The sequence below is a fragment of the Balaenoptera acutorostrata genome, chromosome 18, assembly GCF_949987535.1.
Source record: "Balaenoptera acutorostrata chromosome 18, mBalAcu1.1, whole genome shotgun sequence".
In the NCBI taxonomy this organism is placed as follows: domain Eukaryota; kingdom Metazoa; phylum Chordata; class Mammalia; order Artiodactyla; family Balaenopteridae; genus Balaenoptera; species Balaenoptera acutorostrata.
In genome coordinates this window covers 77,021,191-77,045,340 of record NC_080081.1, presented here as the reverse complement: position 1 = coordinate 77,045,340, position 24,150 = coordinate 77,021,191, and the positions used below count along the sequence as shown (strand labels likewise).

The window sequence follows — 24,150 nt, the reverse complement described above, 5'->3', positions numbered from 1 at the left end:
AACACTCAGTTTCTTCATGGGGAGGTCTTATCTTCATCCACAGGGTGGACAGAGTCAAAGCAGTAGTCAAAAGTACAGTTTAAGAAGGCTGAGACCTTCAGGGTTCAGGAACATCATGTGCAGGGGCTGTGGGAGACAGGTGCAGGGGTGGGGTGAGGCAAGCCCAGTCTCATGCTTCTTCACAACCTTTTCTCTAGCGTGGTGGTTGGGTTTCTCAAGATCACTTGGACAAAAAGACACAGCACTGAAGAAATACAAAATATGTATGTTTCAGGAAGAGTCTATTCTAAATCCATATTTAGGAACAAAAATTGAATTCTGTAACTATGCAAAGGAGCAGTCCTGCTAGAGAATCACCCAGTTGACATCACTGAGTGGAAACATATAACGCCCCATTCATGAAAGCTTAATTTTCTGGTGCACTTACTCTAAGCTGAGGTCTTTTATATCTCCGTTTTGCAAAGAAAGGAATTGAGGGTCCAGGGACACACTGCTAATAAATGGTACATCAAGATTCAAACCCAGGCCCACCTAACCGGTCAGTGTGCTTAAACACTAATTATTTGATGTACTAGGAAAAACAACTTTGTTTAAACCAGCGGTGAAGTCACTATTTTCTCCAGGGAAATCTGTATAAGAGCCCTTCTGAGGAGTTTTCATAAAATGGTATCACGGTCATCATTTGTACATAGATATTTTTGACACAAACATCCTTACTCATTAATTCAACAAATGTCTACTGTGCACCAAAATCAAGCCATGATACTAGGTGTTATGGAAGATGCAAATATTACTTCTTATAGGAATTTATAATCGCGCAAGGGAGAGGAAATAAAAGACAAAACAGAATTTGATGAGTACCACAGGAAAAGTGAAAAAAATGTGCGATGGAGGTTAAAAGTGGGAGAGATTATATGTCCTTTGGGAGGTGGGGAGCTTTCGTGGAAACGATAGCAATTGGGAAAAGTAAAATAAATATAAATACAAAATTAATATAAAATCAAAAAATGAAAAACAGACGTCTAAATAAGGGGGATAAAATAACATGAGGGATTATTATCAAGATATCAGGACTCCGCCAGCTGACACCTTTCCTACCTTAAAATTATCAACGGTTTCCATAGATTTAGATCCATTGCTGTAATCATGGCTAAAAATTGCTGTTCGTATGGGCAGTGGTGCAGAGGTCATACTCAAAATAACGTCCCCTCTGAAAGGATGGGATGCATTGGGATGGTCGTCTGTCACAAGAGTGATACTCTTCAGGAGTAGCGTGGCCACTCCTCACTGACTCACTTTTACTGATGTTTGTAATGTGTGTCAGCACGTCGCTATCATCGTGCAGCCCTTATCAGACTGTGAACAAGAATACACCAAGTAATAGTCTGTGAGCTGTTGACCAATACTTCGACTTTTTTCGATAACGATAATGCCCTTTAAACTCTGGAGTTCGGAAGTGGCGCAAAATGTGATTCTAATACAAACTAGCCTCCCTCACACTTGAATTTCTTTGGTTAAGTTTCTAGCCCAAATCAGACTCTAGCGACATCGCTGTAAAAAAAGCCCTAGAGATTGAAACGACTCACCTCCCCTTGGACTACGAATCCCATCATGCAACGCTCCCACAACCCCACCGCGGGGGGCGGAGCCGCAGGAGGGCCGGCCACGGCGGCGGCGCGTGCATTCTGGGCGTTGTAGTCTGGGGCCCCGGCCGCCGCCGGGACGCCCCACGTGGTGCGTGTGGCGGCAGCTCTGGGCAGTGGCCACCGCGCTCCGTCCGCGCAGCCCTCGGGGAGCGGGTCCCGGTGGGGGAGGCCGGCCGGCCGGCGCGGCGCGGGCCGCAGGGTGGGCCGAGCAGCCCGAGGCTTCGCGACGTTTTTGCGACAGCGCGGCCGTGTTCCGCGAGTCCCCTCCCTCCGCTCTCTGAGGAGGTACCGGCTGTTGTGCGGCGCTGCCTTTCTGTCTGAGTGGATGGGAGAGCGAGCGAGCGGGCGAGTGAGTGAGTGTGAGCGTGTGTGAGCGCGGCGAGGCGCGAGCGCCCGAGGGGCAGTCCGCCGCGCCGTCCTGCCGCTGCCCGCCGCGGGGGCCGAGCGCGCGGCCGGAGCGCAGGGTCCGGCGCCCCAGCCCGCGGGGACAAGGGCAGCGACCGCGCTCCCCGCCCCCAGCCCTCGTCCCTCGCCCTCCTGCGCCCGGGGACCGCGCCGTCCCCGCCGTCCGGCCCCCGCCCCGCCGTCCCTCTGGATGTCCCCGGCGCCCTCGCGGGGCCTCCTCCTGCTCCTGCCGCCGCGGCCGGGCCGGCGCTGCGGCCGCCGGGCGTAGAGCGGGCGGGTTCCCGGGGGCCGCGGCTGCCGGAGCCTCCCCGGTCCCCACCCCCGCCCCGCGGCGCCGCGACCCCGCTCCCCGGCCTCGCAGGCCGTGACAATGGACTATGACTTTAAAGTGAAGCTGAGCAGCGAGCGGGAGCGGGTCGAGGACCTGTTTGAATACGAGGGCTGCAAAGTTGGCCGAGGCACTTATGGTCACGTCTACAAAGCCAAGCGGAAGGATGGGTGAGTGTCGGCGTCGGGCGGGCGGCGGCGCCGGGCAGGTGGGCAGCCTCCCTCCGGCCTGGGTCCGGCCGGCCGGGCCCGGGGAGGAGCTGGGGCCGAGGGGGCCGGGCCCGCACGAGACCCCGCGAGCCGCTGCCTCTGTCTCTCCTGGAGCCGCTCGTCGGGCAAGGGAGCTGTGTACTTTTTTTCCAGGGGTTTCGGTACCAGATTTCTTTCAAATTTCGTTAAGAAACGTAAGTTTAAATGGTCTTTAAGGGGGGTCGATTTATTATGGGAACCTTCTGGGGCTTTCCTCAACCGCCTCTGGACTGACATCCATCAGTCTGGAAGGGAAGCTGGGATCCTTTCCCCCCACCAGTTTGTGATTGATTTACGATCAAATTCGGATTTTATTTGGGGGAAAGAAATCAGCAAGTCATTGTGGTTCTGAAGAGTTCCTCCTGGTGATCACCTGCCGCAGAAACGTAGTAGTTACTCTTTCGGTATCATTAGCTGTGAGTTTTACCTAGAACAATGGGGGTTTGGTGGTGAGGGTGGGTGGTGAGGAAAAAGGCTGATGACATACAGGGGTGTCTTCTTCAGGCCGTTCCCCCCAAGTGTAGCAGCTGGCAATGAACTTTCAATAATCTCTTTGCTCAGATATTCTTCCCTAGAAATATTAAGTCTATGACTGGTAATGCTCCCAATTTAGTTTGCGAAACCGGCAGGTGAAGTGTTCATTTTTCCTTTGTCACTAGGTGAATAGCTTGTGATGTTGACAAAAGAGAAGGCATTTCTTAGTTGAGAAAATATAATTTATTAACTCCTTGTTTTCCTTTTCTAAAAACGGATGTTGTCTTTATCGCCTTTGACACTGTAGGAAACTGCTGGAAAGAGAACGTCAAAGCTTGTTATATAATCTTTAGATTTTATTATAAACAAAGTAGGTTTACTTGAACATCACTGTTTGGTTAGCTGCTGTTCAACGTTTAAGATAATTGCTTTTTTTCCCCCAAATCACATAGGAGGGTATGTTCAGAACTATATTAGCACTAAAAAAATGAAACCATTCATAAAGCTGAAGTTACCTGGGTTGGGGGGGAAGCCATATTTATAAATACTTGAGTATTCTCAATATTGGCAAAGGAAGGATCTACCTATTCAACATTTTTCTTAGATTTACTGAGATGTCTTTCTAAAATAACTTAAAATGGACTCTAAGAGGAAGAAGATAATAATTCTCATTAATTTGGAATGTGCATTTCAGTGCTTATATGCAGCAGTAAAGCAGTACTGGTATATGCAAAAGGTAGGGATTTGAAAACTTGATACTGTGGGTGCTGCATGTCTTTAAAAGTACTCTTTAGCAGAATGGATAGTCTGCTGACATTTGAGAAATCAGCTTCTGGAGATGTTGACTCTGTTGTTTAATTATATTTCTCATTGAAGTATTACTCTGTAATAACGTACATATTTTAAAAGTTATCCTTGTTAACTTCCCATACAATATTTTTTAAAGGCCTTACACCATCTCACTGTCCCCCAATATTATGTAATTTGGGGCATATTCATAAAATCCCTGATCCCATGAGATTAGACATTATAGTGCATTTGACCAGTCTGTCATCTTTTTTATAAAATTCTGGTGATCTTAAATTCTTTCTACTCTCTCTAAGAAAAACCAGTTCTATTTTCATAAATTACCAATTTAAGTTAATAAAACATACAAATTTTATTAACTTTGATTTTACATTTTATGAAAAACTATAATATTGTTTACTAGCAAGAGGTACTTTTGACCACATTTTATATCTCATGGTCAAGTTTTAATTTAGGCTAAGAATAAGTTTAGAAGAATTATACAATTTAAAATTAGCTGAATGTATAATATATGAACATTTCTTTGTCATTCATGATAACCAAAAAGTAGGTAGCATTGCATTTTGGAAAAATTAACTTTTTGTTTATAATTTTTTGGGTTTGTTTTCCAGTAGCCTCTAATGATTTTGTTTATAGGAAGAACTGTTTTTTAAAAAATGGATGAAATGTCAAGAGAGTTTTAAAATTACTTAAAACAGTTTTTGTGCTCCAGAGGGAATGTTTTTCGGCTTCTTATAACCTCACTCTGGTAAAATGCAGCATTGTATTTATGAAGCTCTTTTGATCTTATGTCAGTGAAATGTAATTTAATGCATTTTAGTCCTGGTAAAATAAAATTTGTGGCTGTTTAATCTTTTATAAAAAGATGATGATCAAATAATTTGTTTCTACTATTGATTTACTTTCAAATGAAATTATATATTCTGCAACTGAAACTTCAGAGAACTCTAGGAACCCAGACAATAACACCTTCAAAGAGAATACTGAGATTTACAATAAAATGAAATAAATTTCATTTAGATGTATTTGGCTATTGAAATGAAGGTATCTAAATGTATCCTTTCAGTTGTCCAGTGAGCGTCATAGACATGAATAATTAGTAATGGAATTTAGACCAGAGGAGTTAGCTTCTTAAATTATTGTTTTAGGAAATAAAACAGCTTGAAAGGTCATTTCTTTGATTTTAAGTATTAATAATACTCTCTTGCTAGTATACTACACTTTTGGTAAGCTCAGCATTTTAAGGAATGTGGGGAAGGTGGAATACTTTATTTGAGGCATGATTATATACATGGAAAGGGGGCCATTTATAGTTGTGTTATTTTCAGATTCTAATAGAGTTAAAACATAAATGCACAGTAAATCTTGGGAATAATTCACTCTCACTGTCACCATAAATGAGATAGAGAGTGTCCTTTGTGTCTGAACACCAAAAGGGTACTCAGTGGGAAGCAGGGGGATTCATTTTCTTTCTGAGTCAATTGCATTTCCTCTTTGCAGAATTTAGGCAACCAAACTTATCTTGTTTGAAGGAATGGAAAAGTGTGAGAACCAGAAAACAATTTGTGTTTTTAAATTCTAAATTCTCATTATTGGCACTGAACATTGTAGAATTTAAAAATTAATTTGGGGTAAGAGTTTGATTTCCAAAAAAGAAAAGCAAAAAGACTATTCTTGAATAGGGTTCTTAGGCTGCTGTACTCTATGTTCAAAAGAACAGATACTATATAATTGGGATTGTGTGTGTGTGAATGTGAGAGAGAGAGAGAGAGAGGGAGGGAAATATACAGAAAACTTTTGTTGGGGCACTTCTGTAGACAGCACAGAGATTAGTAGGCAGTGGTAATGATAATAATAGCTAAATTACTTACTGAGTAAGTCTTAGGACCTGGGCAGAGCCCTTTACAGCCGTCATCTGTTGAATCCTCACAAGTACCATACAAGTCAGTTGTGTTTTTTCAGTTTTATAGTTGAGGAAACTGAAGTTTAAAAAGGTTAAGCAAATTTGTCCATGGTCACATGACTAATTAAATGTCAGAGCTGGAATTGGGGGATTACAGGCAGGTCTCTTACTCCACAGCCCAGGCTCTTAACCATTATGCTTCATATTAAGATAAATATGAACATAGACATGGGGATTTGGTGTTTTAGTGGGTCATTCAGAAAACATGAATGCCTTATCACAGGACTAGTCTTTTCAATTAACTGATACTTTTTTAGTATGTTTCTGAACAGCCCTAGTTTTTCTAGTGCTGCAAAAGTAAGTGTGTAGCTGTGTGGTGTATACACACACACACACACACACACATACGTGTATTTCTGTGTGTGTAGGACCAGACTCTAATAGGGCATGTTAGGATGTGAAAATTCTTCATCTAGTGCCAAGAACTCTAAGCTGGGGAGACTGGAGAACTGAGTTTGAGCTCAGACTCTGCCTCTGATCACAGGTATGACCTTGGGCAAATCATTTGCCCTTGTAGACCTTTGTTTCCTTATTTCTAAAATTACGGGGTTTGAGTTGATCATTTTTAGGGCTTTCCTGGTATTAAAATTTGAGGAAGTAAAAATATAAAATACTTTTGCAAGATCAGGTAAGCAACCACTAAGACAAAAGTTTTACTTTAGACAGTAGTACACATCCATATTTCTTAGTCTCATGCTTTAATGTGGGTTCTCATCAACTGCCAAAAAGAAAATAAGTAGCTTCCAAAGACTTGTCAACTCCCTTACCTAACATGTCTTGTACCACTGTAGCATTCCCTCCTGTTACATCTTAAGGTGTGGGATTTATGTGGCTGCTTCCCCTCCTGTGAACCATTCATTTGGCGGCTAGCACGAGGAACGCTTCTGAGTTGATCTGCACTAGAGCTTTGAAGTCAGCTTTAATTCCTTAGCTGTGGTCAGAACTTGGTTGGAACCCTTTATTTCCCCTGAAGGATTCAAATAGTTTTTTTTTCTGAATATTGTTGAACCCTGTATCTAGGTTCAGTTTGATTTAAGTATTTCTTTAGATGTCAGAAATGCCAAATACAACATGTAATAATCCCCATCACTGGGGATTTTGCATGCCCAATAAGGAATATTCCTGATAACATTTTAAAAATGTGATGGAAAGGGACAAGCAGAATATTCACTATGCATTTCTTATCTACTTGCAATTGAATTTATCTGCCTTAGATACTCAGTGCATTCAGATCCACTGGGTAGGCCACTTTGAGGTTTCATGCTTAGATCCCATTTTCTTTTTTTTTCCCTTTTTTAAAAAATTAATTTTTGGCTGCATTGGGTCTTCGTTGCTGCGCGTGGGCTTTCTCTAGTTGCGGCGAGCGGGGGCTACTCTTCATTTCGGTGCGCGGGCTTCTCATTGCAGTGGCTTCTCTTGTTGCGGAGCACGGGCTCTAGGCATATGGACTTCAGTAGTTGTGGCTCGCGGGCTCAGTAGTTGTGGCTCACAGGCTCTAGAGCACAGGCTCAGTAGTTGTGGCGCACGGGCTTAGTTGCTCTGCGGCATGTGGGATCTTCCCGGACCAGGGATTGAACCCACGGCCCCTGCATTGGCAGGCGGATCCTTAACCACTGCGCCACCAGGAAAGTCCCAGAGCCCATTTTCTTAGTAGCAAGACTGGCAAATTAATTCATTTTGGATTTGTTTATTTGATTATTTTACTGTTCTTCTAACATTGGAAGAAATCCATTCCCTCATTCACTCAGCAAATATTTACTGGACCCTTCTATCTGCCAAGCACTGTACAAGGTATTGAGAATGCCAAGATGAATAAAATATTCCATTATTTGATAAGACACCTACTGAGGAAACAAACGTAAATAAACTATAGCAATTTTAATAAGCATTATGATAATTAATACAAGGTGCTATTGGAACACAGACATGGAAGCTCCCAACTGCTTAGGGCTTTCAGAATAAACCTCTCAGAGATGGCAGCACTTCGTTGACTCTTGAAGGACAGGGAAGATCCCATCAGAAAGGGCATTTCTTTTTTTAACTTTCTTTCTTTCTTTTTGTCTTTTTTTAATTTTAATTTTAATTTTTTGGCCGCGCCGCAGGGCATGTGGGATCTTAGTTCCCCAACCAGGGATTGAACCCGTGTCCCCTGCATTGGAAGGGTGGAGTCTTAACCACTGTACTGCCAAGGAAGTCCCAGAAAGGGCATTTCAAGAGGAATAGGACAAAGGGTTTTTTTTTTATTGTGCTCTTACAGACCCCAACAGATTTTGTGGGTTTGAATTATTTCTTCCCATGCCTTTCCTCGCCTCACCTTGTCTGTTGCCAGCATCTTTGGGCTCCTGCTGTTTGTGTAGTGCTACATGCATGTGCTACAGGTGTTCCATTGTACCCATTGGACATGGTGAAGTCTCTGTGATTCAGTATGGGGCTACATTTATCAGCATGTACCGAGCACCTTAATTGTCTCCGTGGCAGTTTCCCATCACAAGAACATTGGTGAATCAGGGTACAAGCAGCCTCTGAAATCCAGCTGTCTGATTTAGGAATATCTCTCATATGTAAAACTGCCATGGTAGAACAATGGCTCTGGATAGCAGATGACTCTCCTTTGGCCTCACATCCATGAGGAGTAAGGATCCAGAATTTTCTGTGCTGCTGAGATGGTGGTGGCCAACAGGTCGGAGGGGATTTCCTCTTGTTGGGACTCTCAGTTGTGTGAGAAGATGGTAGGGAGGTGGCTTCTGGCAACCGAATTTCAGCTAGGAAAATAGAAATAATGACAAATTATTATAAGTTACTGTAGGTCATTTGCAAGCTTACCTACTTTTTCAAAAATTAGTTCTTTTGGCAATTGTGTTCAGAATTATGATTTACAAACATTTGAAATATGATCCATATGTAAGTTGGGACTGTATATGCCAAATCAGTGTTGATAAATATATATTCTTCCCTGTGGCTGGTGTCATCTTTTTTGTAGTGCCTTGTATTGTTGAATCCAACCCTCATTGTCTCTTTATGTTTTTATTCTTTTTCTGTTCTTAGCTGCTGCTAGAGAATGAAAATCCTACTGTCCTTACCTCTTTAAGAACGATTTGTAAATCCTTTCCTTCACAGCAGCTTAGGTAGGCCTTGGCCATCTCTTTGTTTCTTAGAAACTACTGTGATATTTTTTGTCTTTAAATATCTCTTGTCACCTCAAGGCAGTTCTTGAAGTTGTCACTAAAAAGTGACTTTCACCTGTTAGTTTGATCTTAATACTTAAAGACCCTTAAGTTATCATTTTCTCAAGATTCTTTAGTATAGTGATTGTCAAAGTCACAAAACCAGTCCCTGCTGTAGTAAGCTGCTTTTACTGATAGAGTTATGTCTTGTCCTTCAGGTGTGTTGTCACAGAAAAAATGCTGAGAGTCCCCTTTTTAAAATTGAGATATATCACATACCATAAAATTCACCCTTTTAAAGTGTGCAGTCTACTGGCTTTTAGTGTATCCACAAGGCTATGCAATCATCACCACTACCTAATTCCAGAACATTTTTATCATGTCAGAAGAAACCCCGTATCAATTAGTAGTCACTCCGCATTCCCTCTCTTCCCAGCCCCTGGCAAACACTAATCTATTTTCTTTCTCTATGGATTTGCCTATTCTGAACATTTCATGTAAATAGAAATATATAGTATGTGGCCGTTTGTCTTTTACTTAGCGTAGTGTTTTCAGTGTTCATTCATGTTGTGCATGTGTCAGTGTTTCATTCCTTTTTATGGTTGAAAAATATTGCTTTGTATGGATAGACCACATTTTGTTTATCCATTTATCAGTTGGTGGACATCTAGGTTGTTTCTACTTCTTGGCTATTATGAATAATGCTATGAACCTTCATGTGCAAATTGTTGTGTAGATATATGTTTTTGGTTCTCTTAGGCAAATACCCAGAGTCATATGGTAACTCTATGTTTAGGTTTTTGAGAAACTGCCAAATTTTTGAAAGCAGCTGAGAACCACTTTTGAGTGGCTTTACCTTGACTTTGGTTTAGAACCAAGATTTGTCCTTTGTCCACAAGACCTGGACACCTTAATTCCCAGGACACCTTATTAATCAGTAGCCCACCTTAGTCCCAGGGAAGTGTTCACACACTAGTCTATTGTAGTGATTCTGAAACACAGATCAATACAACTGCTCCTCCTCCATCAAATCAGACCGCCCTTCTGAACTTGTTCTCAGGCAGCACCTTGTGCTGGGAACATTTTTCCCTCAGCTGAAATCGGTTCTAACATTTAGCTTCAGAAATCTTAAGTACTTTATCTTAACGTACAACTCCAATAATTCTCTCTTCACTCACCACCTCGCAAAACATAGTTAGTTCTTCATAGATATATTATGTAACTACTTTAGTGTATATGTGGTTAATGTTTATACGTCCTTTGGGTCTTTCTGGTGAAGGTTTATGGGTTAGAAATTATAGATTTCCTCTAGGGCAGTAATTGTGTTCCCCTTACTTCCTGGCATATTGCCAAATGTCGACAGGTATTTAATACTTTTTAATTTTTGGTGTACCTAAAATTCATATTTGAAAATTTTCCTTTTAAACTTGCTAAACTTAAACTCTTGAGCATATTTTGGAATAGAAAAGCAGCGCCTTGTGAAAATACCCTGAGAAGCAAAGTTTGATGGGCTGGCTAAATTGATGCCAGGAACAGAATTGAACAAAACCAAAGGCCAAAGGCAGATGCAAGCTTTGTTAATTTACTGAACCAAATAGAAGGCCCAGGTATTTGAAAAATTGAGCCACTACAAAGAATAAAGTATTTTCTAAAGTATACCTTGTAAATGAATCAGTTTACATGGGGATCAGACCTATATTTCTAACCTTAAGGAAAATATAATTAGTCTCTGAACCAGAGTTGACATTTAGTTTTGTTTAAACTCTGTGGTTGTTTCATATTTGAAGTTTCCTTTTGTTATGTGAATAAAAAATTATATAGTTTAACAACTACTCAAGGTAACTCAGTTACTCCTCTCTCTAGACAAGCTCTTTAAAATCCATAACTTTATTATAGCCCATGAATTCTAACAAATAATCATCCTAAGGAGAGGAATTCTTCACATCATGATGCCTACTCTGGATGTTTCTATACACCTGAATTTTATAGCTTGTCTAAAGAACTAAGGGATTAAAAAAAAAAGAAAACCCAAACTTGTCAAACAGTGGTATTATGGTTTATATTAAGCAAGTCATTATTTTAGGGGAAAGAGGAGGTAGGTATTGAAAAATTATTTTTATGAGGCTTCTGTTTTAAGGAAAGCCAATAAATCATGCAGAATTTAAGCTTGTGTAGAATAAATACATTTGTTTGGAGTTTTTTCACTTTATGAAAGAAGCCCTTTAAGTAAGGGAGCTCTCCTAGCATACTTATCCTGTGACTCAGTTTGCCAAAAATTCAGTTTATACACATTTTCCAAGAAAATGTTAAACACAGAGTAAGGAGTACTTGTATTTGTTTTCTAGTGCTGACTTAACATTGAAGGTTCTTTTAAATGGAAAACTAAGTCATTTAAATATTTGATGTTCCATTATAGTTTCTCTTTAGCTGTAATTTTACGGGGGGGCAAATTCGTGTATTTACAATTTATTTGGTCGCTGTTCATTGAATGTCTAGTGTGCCAGGTTCTGTGCCAGGTGTAGGTGATTCAGCAGTGAACAGGCCATAGTTGTAGGTCGCTAGGGAACTTAGAGACTTTGAGGGACACAGGCAAGTAAACGGGTAATTACAATATAGTGGGATACAGCTGTGATGGAGAAAATGATTAATGAAATCTACTGTGACCTTATTTTTTTTCATTCAAGAATATTATGCGGGACTTCCCTGGCAGTCCAGTGGTTAAGACTCGTGCTTCCGGGCTTCCCTGGTGGCGCAGTGGTTGAGAATCTGCCTGCCAATGCAGGGGACACAGGTTCGAGCCCTGGTCCGGGAAGATCCCACATGCCGCGGAGCAGCTGGGCCCGTGAGCCACAGCTACTGAGCCTGCGCGTCTGGAGCCTGTGCTCCGCAACAAGAGAGGCCGCGACAGTGAGAGGCCCGCGCACCGCGATGAAGAGTGGCCCCCGCTCGCCGCAACTAGAGAAAGCCCTCGCACAGAAACGAAGACCCAACACAGCCATAAATAAATAAATAAATAAATAATAAAATTAAAAAAAAAAAAAAAAAAAAGACTCGTGCTTCCAATGCAGGGGGCGTGGCTTCGATCCCTGGTTGGGAAACTAAGATCCCACATGCTGCGCAGCCAATAAATAAGTAAATAAATAAATAAATCCATCGGATGGAGAATATTGATATTTAAAAAAAAAGAAGCATATTATGCATCTTTCCATGTCAGTAAATATAGCTCTAAATCATCAGTTTTAATTATTGCTGGCATCACATTATACACACACACACACACACACACACACACACACACACACACACAAGATATGTATCCAGTTAACCAGTTCTCTAGTGATAGATGAAATTTAACTAGTCTCTAAATTTTAGCCATTGCAGTTAGGGAAGTACCTCCTAGAAAATATGACTACAGTTCTTCAACATAGTATCAAGTTCTTGCAGTGGAATTTTAGGGTCAAAGATTGTATACTTTCAACAGCTGTATTTCTGTTATAAAATAAGATTGGATTATACAATTAATAAACTCTCAGGATAAAAATTCAAGCAGTGTGTAAGAATATGCAGGAAGATCATTGTCAGCCCTTCTTTGTATATATGCGTATGGGAGCAGATACGTGTCTGGGTCGACTTTAAAATTTACTTTAATATTTCATTCATTTTGAGCAAATTATACATGCGTATGCAAAAAATGTAAATATACTGAGGAAGTGAAAACTTAAGTCTTCTCACCTCTGTCTCCTCTAGGCACTCATTTCTTCTTTCAGAGCTGTCCACTGATACGTTTCTTGTGTATGCTTTCCAGTTTGTGGACACAAACATCTTTGGACTTTGTTTATGGTATTGTTTTTCATGCATAACTCTTTTATTTTTATAAAGTCACATTTATCAATGGCTGCTGGGTTATGTGTAAGAATTAGAAAGGTCTGTATGTCATCATCTTTAAACGCAAAATGTATGATGGCGTATACTTTTCCTTGCTTTTCTCAGTTCATATGTTTTAGAGACTGGTAACAGCACATGTAATGTAATTCATTTCATCAGCTCTTCATTCTTTTTTATGAACGTAATGTAATATACATATCCAGTTGAAGGACTTTTAGGTTGCTTTCATTTTTTTTTTTTTTATGCCCTTAAGCAGTACTGCAATAAATGTCCTTTATATCAGTTTTTCCACCCAACTTTCTCTCAGATGGAGATAGAACTTCGCAGGTACCCAGAAAGTTCCCCACAGGGATATTTGCTGTGGATGATACCACTGGCAAGGAGCAAAGTCTTCATGAAGCAAGAGAAGCTCCCTTGCTATATCCACAGGGAGTTTTATCCCTCCTGGCTTCTCTCAAAAGTTCTAGAGACTGATCATCATGCCCAAGCACAAGTTACTGGTAACGACCCAGTACATAACTGCTAGACTGCTGCAGTGCAGGTCAGTTTCCCAGGAATGTCTTTTTAACAGGCCTAGGCTTCAGGCTCTTTGGAGGTCCAGTCTTATGCACATTTATACTCCCATCAGAACTCCCCAAACAAAACTTAATCTGGAAGGAAGAAATGGAAATAAATATAATAATGACATGCTTGAGTCCTGGGGGTAAATGCATGGTAAAGTTGCAATTGTTTATTCTTTTGGAAATTTTGCTGTAGGTTTTCTTTCCCCACATAGTCCTATGTATTTTAGATTACTGGTTGGCATAAAAAAATTGAGTCTTGTGGATACTTAAGATTACAGTCATTATTAAGTTTACATGTTATTTTATGTTCACTTTCATCAGATGATCTTTCTCTCTGTTTCCTGTTGCTTGGCCTTGGTCATCCTTTCATTTCCTGACCAGCATTGACCTTCCTATACCCAGTCTTTTCCTTTTCTCCCCTTTTTGGCTTGCTTTTTCTGTTTGGTACTGATTTTGGCTTTGGCCTTGCTCCTTGTCACCAGTCTCAGTAGCATTCCCCTCTGGGCTGGCCTCTCTTTCTGCTGCCAATGGAATTTCTTGACTTTGTGTATTCAGCAGAGGGAATTATTTATGTAGGTAAGCAGGCAGCTGATTATCTACTAGACCGTTCTGATGTATTTTATTAATTTGGAAGAGACTTTTAAAAACAGTTTTAAGTACTTCTAAACATAACTCTTTCTTCATAGACATAATTTCTCCTCAACAGAAGTTGGAAAGTACTTACTCCTTATAGATAGATAAGAAGCTGAAAAAGTACGCAAACATTTAATCTTTTTATCTGAAAATCTATTTTAGTACACAAGAGTCCAGCGCTGCTTGAGAGTTTAAACCAGATACCCTGTAGCCAAAAGTTACTACTGTTCTGTTTTAGCCAAGACTAGCTGACCTGCGGAGCCCCTTTAGGCTTTTGACATGTGCTAGGCTTGGGCGTGCAGATGTGGAAAACATAAGGAAGTCTGTCAAAGTAGCACACACTTCACATATTTCATCTGTTTCTCTTCCGGATTTTTTTTTTGTGGGGGTGGGATGGGACCGTTCAGTTTCGGAAGGTGATTCAGCCTGATCTTTAAAAACTTGAAGTTTTCAATGCAGGCAAAAAACACTAACCAAGTATACCACTTTTTAACCTTTATTTGACTTGGATCATGTAGCATTTGCTCTGTTTCTGTTGCACTTTGTAAGAACTGGACTCACTGAGTTTAAGTATGCTTGCTCATTTTAAATCAGAATGCAGTACAATTACATTTTTCCTTAGTGAGATTCTGTACTATGATTACCCCTGAAATGTTTTGGAATGTAAGATAACATTTGCCACTAGTTATTCAATATTTATTTTTAAGTGTTTAAAAAGTAGTTTTGATTTAGTTGCAGTGTACTAAGTAGGGAAATTAAATACCATTTGTCTTCATGGAGAAAATATTAGTAAAACCTTTCAAGAAGTTATACATTTATACTTCATAAGGTTTTTTAATAGCTTTATTGAGATATAATTCACATACCATACAGTTTACCTGTTTTAAGTGTACAGTTCACCATCTTTTAGTGTATTCACAGAGTTGTGTGGCTGTCACCACAGTTTAATTTTAGAATATTTTTATCCTGCCTAAAAGAAATCCGGTACCCATTAGCAGTCATTCCCCTTTCCCTCCAACCCTCCAGCCTTAAGCAACCACTAATCTGCTTTATGCCTCTGGATTTGCCTATTCTGGACATTTCATTTAAATGAAATCATATAATATGTGGTCTTTAGTGATCGGCTTCTTTCACTTAATATAATGTTTTCAAGGCTTATCCATGATTTAACATGTATCACATTTTGTTTAGTCATTCATCAGTTGTTGGATATTTGGGTCATTTCCACTTTTTGGTTATTATGAATAATGCTGCTGTGAACATTGGTGTACAAGTATTTGAGTCCCTGCTTTCAGTTCCTTGGATATATACCTAGGAGTGGAATTGCTGGATCATATGGTAACTGAATGCTTAACTTTTGAGTAACCACCAAACTGTTTCCTCAGTGGCTGCACCATTTTACATTCCCACTAGCAATGCACAAGTGTTCCAGTTTCTCCACATCTTTGCCAACACTGATCCCCCTGCCTTTTTTTTAATATAGCTGTCCTTACGGCTATTAAGTGGTATTGATTTGCATTTCCCTAATGATGAATGGTACTTATTGTATCATTTAGTATCAGTAAATACTTCTCATTTACTTATTGATCATTTGATGATCTTCTTGGAAAAACATATTTATATCCTTTGCTCATTTAAAAATTGAGTTATTTATCTTTTTTATTATTGAGTTATAGGAGTTCCTTCTGTACTCTGGATACTAGACCCTTATTGGATAGATGATTTGCAAATGGCCAATAAACACATGAAAAGATGCATCATCAGGGAAATGCAAATCAAAACTATGAGATACCACTTCATACCTGTTAGGATGGCTACTATTTAAAAAAAAAAAAAGTGTTGGTCACTTGTATATCTTCTTTGGAAAACTGTCTATTCAGGTCCTTTACCCATTTTTTAATATGGTTGTTTGGTTTTTTGTTGAGTTTTAGTTCTCTGTGTACTCTGGATACTAACCCTTGTAAGATATACAGTTTATGAGTATTTTCTCCCATTCTGTAGGTTGCCTTTTACTCTGTGGATGTTATCTTTTGACACATCAATTTGAAAAATTTTCATGAAGTCCACTTTGTCTATTTTTTCTTTTATTTCCTGTGCCTTTGTTGTCATAATCCAAGAAATCATTGCTAAATCAAGGTTGTAAAGCCTGTAGTTTGTAGTTTTAGTTCTTTAGGCCATGGATCCATTTTGAGTTAGTTAGCCAGATTTTCTCCTAGAAAGTTTGAACTAATTCATACTCTCATTCATAATGAACAGGAGTAATGTTTGCCACTCCCTTGATCAGTGTTTTTATTATTTAATCTTTAAAATAATTTTCTTTTAATCTTTGTAAATTTGATAGGAAACCTATGGAGTCATGGTTTTACTTACATTGTTTCATTAATATTTAAATTTACAGTTTCGTGTTTTTTCATTATTTAATTTCTTTGGTGAATTGCCTGATCATAGTTTACCCATTTTCCTATAATATTTTTCTTAAATTTTTGTGTGTGAAGTACTTCGCTTATTGGAATATTAAATTCTTTTATTCATGTTGCAAGTATTTCCAATGTTTTATTTCTCTATTTATGATATTTTAATATGTAATCATCTGTCATTCTTTCTTCTTTTTTTTTCCATAATATTTTAATACTTTTCCACTTTTAAATACTGGTTTTAATTTTGTGATTGTAACATGGAAGATCCAACTTTATTATTTTTCTTTTAAATTTATTTATTTAATTTATTTATTTTTGGCTGTGTTGGGCCTTCATTGCTGCACCCGGGCTTTCTCTAGTTGTGGCGAGCGGAGGCTACTCTTCATTGTGGTGTGAGGGCTTCTCACTGCGGTGGCTTCTCGTTGCAGAGCACGGGCTCTAGGCATGCGAGCTTCAGTAGTTGTGGCACGTGGGCTCAATAGTTGTGGCTCACGGGCTCTAGAGCGCAGGCTCAGTAGTTGTGGCACACGGGCTCAGTTGCTCCGCGGCATGTGGGATCTTCCCGGACCAGGGATTGAACCCATGTCCCCTGCAATGGCAGGCAGATTCTTAACCACTGCGTCACCAGGGAAGCCCCCCAACTTTATTATTTTTAAAAAATATCATCAGGATCATAAAGCTATTTAGAATAGTTACACTCTACACACACCCAAGATACTTTAAAATGATTATGTTTTGAGTTTGTAGATGAACAATGACAATAATCCAAATACGTTGTGTGTACAACTCTGGATCAAATACTGGTGAAAGTGTTTAATTGGACAAACAACTGATAAGCTTAAAGATAAGCAGCACAATTTCACAAGAGAACCAGCTCAGCCCAACTAAGATTTTCTTAATAGCAGTTGACACTGATGTTGTATAGGAGTGCGAATTAGTTGATGAAACTGAGCAAATGGGGGCCCCTTTCCTCCTTTTCCTTTTTTTGTATTCCTGCATCCCTCCCAGTCATCCTCTTCCTTGGTCTGGCTACCCCTGTGGCGAACCCAAAGCAAGAGCTGCTATGCTCGCCCTCCACCAGAAAACCAGGAGCCCTGAAGTCCACGTGAAACCTGTGCTCTCTTGAACTGTACAGTGGACGCTCAGGGACAGAACCCCTCATCACCAGTGTTTTTCAAGTTTCTATCACAGTACAAAAGAGTAACTGAGTAGAAAAGAGAGTAAGATGATGATTTATTTTTGCCTGGGGAAGAGAAGTGGGAAATAACTGTGGATGAGAAAACATCATGTATATTCGGTATGTAGGAATTAGCCATATGGAAATAATTCGAGAGGGCCTGAATGTTGTCTAAAGGGCTGGTACCTCTCCAAATTTTGATCTCTTTTAAACTCCTTTCATATTCCCCAACTCATTTCTAAATCTGGCTGGGCAGGATTAACCCTAGTGCAGTACCAGTGTAGTTATCTGAAGGTAAAATGTATCTTTTTTTTTCTTCTTTTCTTAATACAGATATTTTTACTGTAATCATTTTATTTACAGAATAATTTGCAAAAGTGTATCATTAACATTTAGTGCAAATGCAACTAATGTAGATTTAGACACTGCTCTGTAAACTTTCCATACCTTTGTAAAATAAAGCTATCCAATTTAGTCATGAAAGTTACCAGAAATGGCAAACATAGAAACATTCATAGTGGGTATATAGAATTTTTTTTGAAGATTCCCATCAGTGGCCATGGTGAATTAACCTTCCCTCCCCAACCCTCCCATACTCCCACCCCAATCCCACAACTGATTGTAAAATAAAATACACATTTGAGGTATAAACTTTTCTTTTTTGAACATCACAATATAAAATGTTAACTGGTGATGTAGTAAACTGATAATTTGTCTTATTTGCCTTAACTAGCGTTACCACCATATAGGCACTTTTCCTTGTAGTCAAATTATGAACAGCATTTTTCTGTAATAAGGCATATTCCATGCACATCATTTAGAGAAAGGTAAATTAAAAAATAGAAAAGATTTATGGAGCATGAAATCTGCATGCATGTAACGTAAGCATATATTTTATATGTATTCTCCTCTCTGTACAGAATAATGAATACCACTATATCTGATGCAAGTAATTCACTTCCAGGATTGTGTATATTAAGTGATCAGACTAATCCCATCATTAAATTATCACCTTGCACTTATCATTAAGACTCCATTACCGTGTAGGAAATATATACAGGACATGTTCCACGTGACATAACTTTCTGCTTTACAAAATGGGTCTGGTTTCTGTGTTTCTGTAGAGGTGAACAAGTCAGCAAAGCGTCTACAAGATGCCTCTGATTTATGTAAGCACATTTGTGTATAAATACAATGAAGGTTCTGAAGTGGGCAGTCATTTCTACTTCAGTGAGTACCGTTCCCTGCCTCTACTCCATGTTTCAAGGTTTTTCAGAGGGGCCTAAAACTAAAAAAGGTATTTAACATTTAACTTCTTACAGCAACTAAAGAAAGAATTTCAGTTTGAATCACATGGACTTCTTTACTGCTCTGCTGAAGTTTCTGATCAAGAGGCAAACGGGAGCGGTGCCCACATTTTCTATGCATAATTTGCAACGTATCTTTTTTTAAAAAATTATTTATTTTATTTATTTATTATTTTTGGCTGTGTTGGGTCTTCGTTGCTGTGCGTGGGCTTCCTCTAGTTTCGCGAGCGGGAGCTACTCTTCATCGTGGTGCGCGCGCTTCTCATTGTGGTGGCTTCTCTTGTTGCGGAGCACGGGCTCTAGGTGCGCGGGCTTCAGTAGCTGTGGCTCACAGACTTAGTTGCTCCGTGGCACGTGGGATCTTCCTGGACCAGGGCTCGAACCCGTGTCCCCTGCATTGGCAGGCAGATTCTTAACCACTGCGCCACCAGGGAAGCCCGCAACGTATCTTTTAAACTGACCCAAATTAGAAGAACTAACAAACACACATGTTACTGAATACTAGAAGTATTGAATCAAATGTCAAACTCAAACAGCGAGATTTGCTGAAACATGTAATACTGTATATCCTCTCACAAATTTCAGGAAAACATGAGCTCATTTTATTCTGATTGTTTTACCAGAAAGTAGTTTATACCTATAAGGTTATACAGATGTTTCTCTTTGAAGGCAGGCAGAACCAATTTAGGAAATTACCAAATTGTGTTTGTAACAAACTAAAAAAAATCTGTAGCACACAGTACACAACTAAAAATACAATATAAATATAAAGATATCTGGAGAAAAAAACTAAAGCTCTTCACTCTTTCTCCATCAGAACCGAAGTTCTCCATGGGAGTAAGACTATAGAAAAGGTGAAATCACAGGTTATTGACAGCCTTCAGTTATTAAGAGACACTTTGCATGACAACGTGAATTATGATAGAAATCAGCAGCAATGAACTCTATGATTATACAAAGTAAAAAAGTCAAATTCTGGACACAGACTTGACTGTATTTATGATATTTGACTCTATGTTATTTTAATATGTAATCATCTGTCATTCTTTCCTTGCTTCTGACTTTTCTTTACTGTAGACATTTTTTCTTACATTTCCTTCTAACATTTTTAAAGTTTAAAAAATTTTTGCAGTTAAATTATTTAATCTTAAATTTATTTAGTATAAGATGTTATTACAGTTCTAACTGTAATTTTTCTAGTCTTGTTAATACTGTTGAATAATTCTTTTACAATTGATTTGAAATGCCACCTTCACCATTACCCTAAGTTCTCTTGAATACTGGACCTTGTCTACTGGTTCATTGATCTCTTCCTGTGTTACTCCCCTATTGTTTTAAGTCTTGCAGATTTATAATACCTGGTAAGACCATACCCTTTCATTACTCTTCTTTAAAAAAATGATAGTCTTTCTCTTCCTTTCATTTATTCCATAAACTTCCTTTCCATTTAAACTTTAAAATCAACAATTTAAATTCTAAAAAATATTTTTTTTTACTTGGGTTTAATGTGTTGATTAATTACTCTCCATACTTAGCGGTATGGCTATGTTTTTTTCATTTGTTCAAATTTTATCTTAATGAATTTTGATAAAGCTTTGTAGTTTTCTTCATATACAGCCTACATATTGTTTATTACTGTGTATTTTGTTTTATTTGGTAGTCACACATAAGTTCATGTGTCAGTTGGTCTCATGCAGTATTTTTGACATACTAAAAAATGATTCTTTAGCTATTTATTATACAATTTAAAAAATATTACCCAAAAGTAAAGACAGTTCAGTGATTCCCCATTAAGCTACCTTTCTACTGCTCTTACCTAGTTAAAATCTTTAATTGTATTTGTGACTGTTTCATCTTATATTTTTAAAATACTTATTTTCTCATATATTTATATTTAGTTCTGAACACTTTTAGTTCACTGTCTTGGTTTTTCTAGGTAGATATTCATAACAACTGCAAATACTGACAAATATTATTAATTCCTTTCTAGTACTTCAACTTTAGAAAATCTGATGTTATTGCATTGACTGTAACTTTTTTAAAAAATTAATTCATTAATTAATTTTTGGCTGCGTTGGGTCTTCGTAGCTGCGTGCAGGCTTTCTCTAGTTGCAGTGAGCGGGGGCTACTCTTCGTTGTGGTGCGCGGGCTTCTCATTGCGGTGGCTTCTCGTTGCGGAGCATGGGCTCTAGGCGCGCGGGCTTCAGTAGTTGTGGCACGTGGGCTCAGTAGTTGTGGCTCATGGGCTTAGTTGCTCTGCGGCATGTGGGATCTTCCTGGACCAGGGCTCGAACCCGTGTCCCCTGAATTGGCAGGCGGATTCCTAACCACTGCGCCACCAGGGAAGTCCCAACCGTAACTTTTTAATAATGGTAATGTTGCAGGTATTTCTGCCTTACTTTCGATTTTAAATGGGAATGTTTCTAGTGTTTCTCTGTTAGGTAAGAGCTCTTATTTTTATTCTCATAACATTATTAGATATGAGATTGATGTATGCAGTATACCAGCTTGAACAATTCATTTAATCTCTGAGCACTTTGGATTTCTTGTCTGTAAAATAAATTCATCCCACAGAGATCCTTTGCATCGTATAATAAGATAAAACATGTAAAGAAAGTTTTCAAGCTCTCATAAGAGCTTGAAAAGTTACATGTAAGTTACATGTATTTTAATGTATTTGTTAAATTAATCTCACTTGTTCAGTCATTTGTGATTCCCTATTTCTCCAGTACCCAATTATGTTAATTTATATTTTTCAAGAAGAATTTGTGATGTTTATTAGTAGTTAATTTTCCTAAATATGTCTTTTTGCAGATAGTAACTTGTAGTGCTTCTGCCTACAATGTCATGGTTGTGTTTCTGAGAAATCTGTTATGAAAAATCCCTTATAAAAACAGCTGTTTCACTGGGGTAAGGGGGCTAGAGGGTTTCTGTTGAACTTGCTGTGATATAAGTATTTTTATAGTTGTAATCTGGAAGGAATACATCTGTTGACTAAAAATGATAGAAATAAACTGAATGTTTCCTGCTTTACCATTTAGTCTACTCAGAAGGTTCTTAGATTCCCCTATCATCTTTGTCCTTGACTGGGCAGTCTTGCTTGTAGTACTGTTACCATTGCCAGTGGTAAAAGAATAAAAGAATGTTTGGGTAAACAAAACAATTCCATTCCAGAAGAGCACCCAGACAGTCAACAGTGTATCTGTATGTGGCTGTTCTTTGCATGCAACTATTATTTTTCCTGTTTACTCTGTGCTGATTCCAGTTTGCATCATAATAATAACGCCTTTGTGTGATGATTTTTTTACCCCTAATTAATCAGTGATGTTATAACCACATTATGTTGTAAAAACTCACGCTATAAGAGACTTGCCTATATTTGCCAGTACAGGGTAAATAGTATGTACTGTAAATATTTGTTGATTGCAAGTGACCAGATGACCCATTTTGTAGATTGAGATACTGTTATTGTTCTAGCTCAGTGCAGGTGTTGATGCTCGGCTCAGTAAACTGTGCTTATAGATAGGATCTAGTTGTACAAATACGTTTGTTCTTGTTCAAGCACTTGAATGGGTTGAAAATTCCAGGGGGAGGGTGTCTCTAGAAAAACACATGTGTGGAGGTGGGAGCTGTGCAGATGAAACAGTAGTCCCCCCTTATCCACATGGGATATGTTCCAGTACTCCTAGTGGATGTGTGAAACCATGGATAGTAACGTAACCCTATATTTACTATGTTTTTCCGTATACTAACATACAGAGTGTGGATACACTGGACAAAGGGATGATTCTCATCCCTGGCAAGACGCAGGATTTCATAATGATACTCAGGACGGCACACAGTTTAAAACTTATGAATTGTTTATTTCTGGAATTTTCCATTTAATATTTTCGGACTGTGGTTGACCACGAGTAACTGAAACCACAGAAAGTAAAACCACTGGTAAGGGGGGACTACTGTATTCACTGTATCACTTAGATCATGTGTTGAAAACAAAGTAGAAAATGTAATCCTACCATTGTACAAATTCATAGTACCTTCTTACTTTGATGAGTGTCGTCACGTTGTAGGAAGACAAGAACTAGAATAGGTTTGGAGAAAGGCAAATAAAATGATTGGGAGAAGGGTACCATAGTATATAATCTAAAAGGATTTGGTCTTTCAGCTTGGAAGTTACAGGGATGGGTTTGAAGTATAGTTGGCCCTTGCTGTGCGGGGGAGGGGGTCAGGGTCGTTTCTAGGACCCCTTGGATGTCGAAAATCGAGGATGCTCATCTCCTTTTTGACTTCCCTGGTGGTCCAGTGGTTAAGACTTCGCACTTCCACTGCAGGGGGTGTGGGTTCGATCCCTGGTCGGGGAACTGAGATTCCACATGCCACGCAGTGTGGCCAAAAATTTTAAATAAACAAATAAATAAAGTGTAGTATTTGCACATAAACTATACATATCCTCCCATATACTTTAAATTACCTGTAGATTACTTATAGTAACGAATACAATGTAAATCTTATGTAAATAGTTGCCAGTGTGCAGCAAATTCAAGTTTTGCTTTTTGGAACTTTCTGGAATTTTTTTTCCTGAGTATTTTTCTATCCACTGTTGGTTGAATCCGCAGATGCAGGGCCTGTGGATACTGAGGGCTGACTGTAGAGAAAACTGTGACTATATAGATAGGTTGAATGTGGGCTTGTTTCTAGATCTCAGGCTTACGACGTGTTGTTTTCTTCTGTCCCAATCTTGAAATATGACAGTGGGATAGAAGCTCTGCAGTACTTTCCTTTGCTGCTGAAAACATAATGAATTTCTAGAAAAGTTTAGATGTATTCATAAATGATAGATCTATAATTAATTACTAAATGGAATTTGGGGCTCTATCCCCAGTCTTCTGAGGTTTAAATCAAGGGGCATAAGCCTACTTTCCCATATGGGTGCTGTTTCAAATATGTGGAAGAGCAACAAAACTTTGTGACCCAAGATGTAGAACTGTGACCAGTGACTGAAAACTAAAGAAGACACACTTTGTCACTGTTAACATGAGGAGCAGTTTGGTAACAAGGTTGTCCAAACGTGGAATGAAAGGTAGGGAATTCTTTCTCTCTACACATGGCTTCAGTATATCCTGAATGACAGAT

General features: G+C 39.0%; 1 protein-coding gene across 6 annotated transcripts in view; it reads left to right on the top strand.

The window, feature by feature from the left end:
- Window positions 1-1,741: 1,741 nt before the first annotated feature.
- CDK8 (cyclin dependent kinase 8) overlaps window positions 1,742-24,150 on the top strand; it is a 99,281-nt gene continuing 76,872 nt past the window's right edge. For 3 of the 6 annotated variants that reach the window (XM_057532996.1, XM_057532995.1, XM_057532994.1), the window contains exon 1: window positions 1,742-2,549. In XM_057532996.1, the coding sequence (XP_057388979.1) occupies window positions 2,422-2,549 (128 nt within the window). In that variant the 5' untranslated portion in view covers window positions 1,742-2,421. The remainder of the gene's footprint in view (window positions 2,550-24,150) is intronic. The other 3 variants (XM_007164198.3, XM_007164197.2, XM_057532997.1) reach the window with 3 other exon arrangements.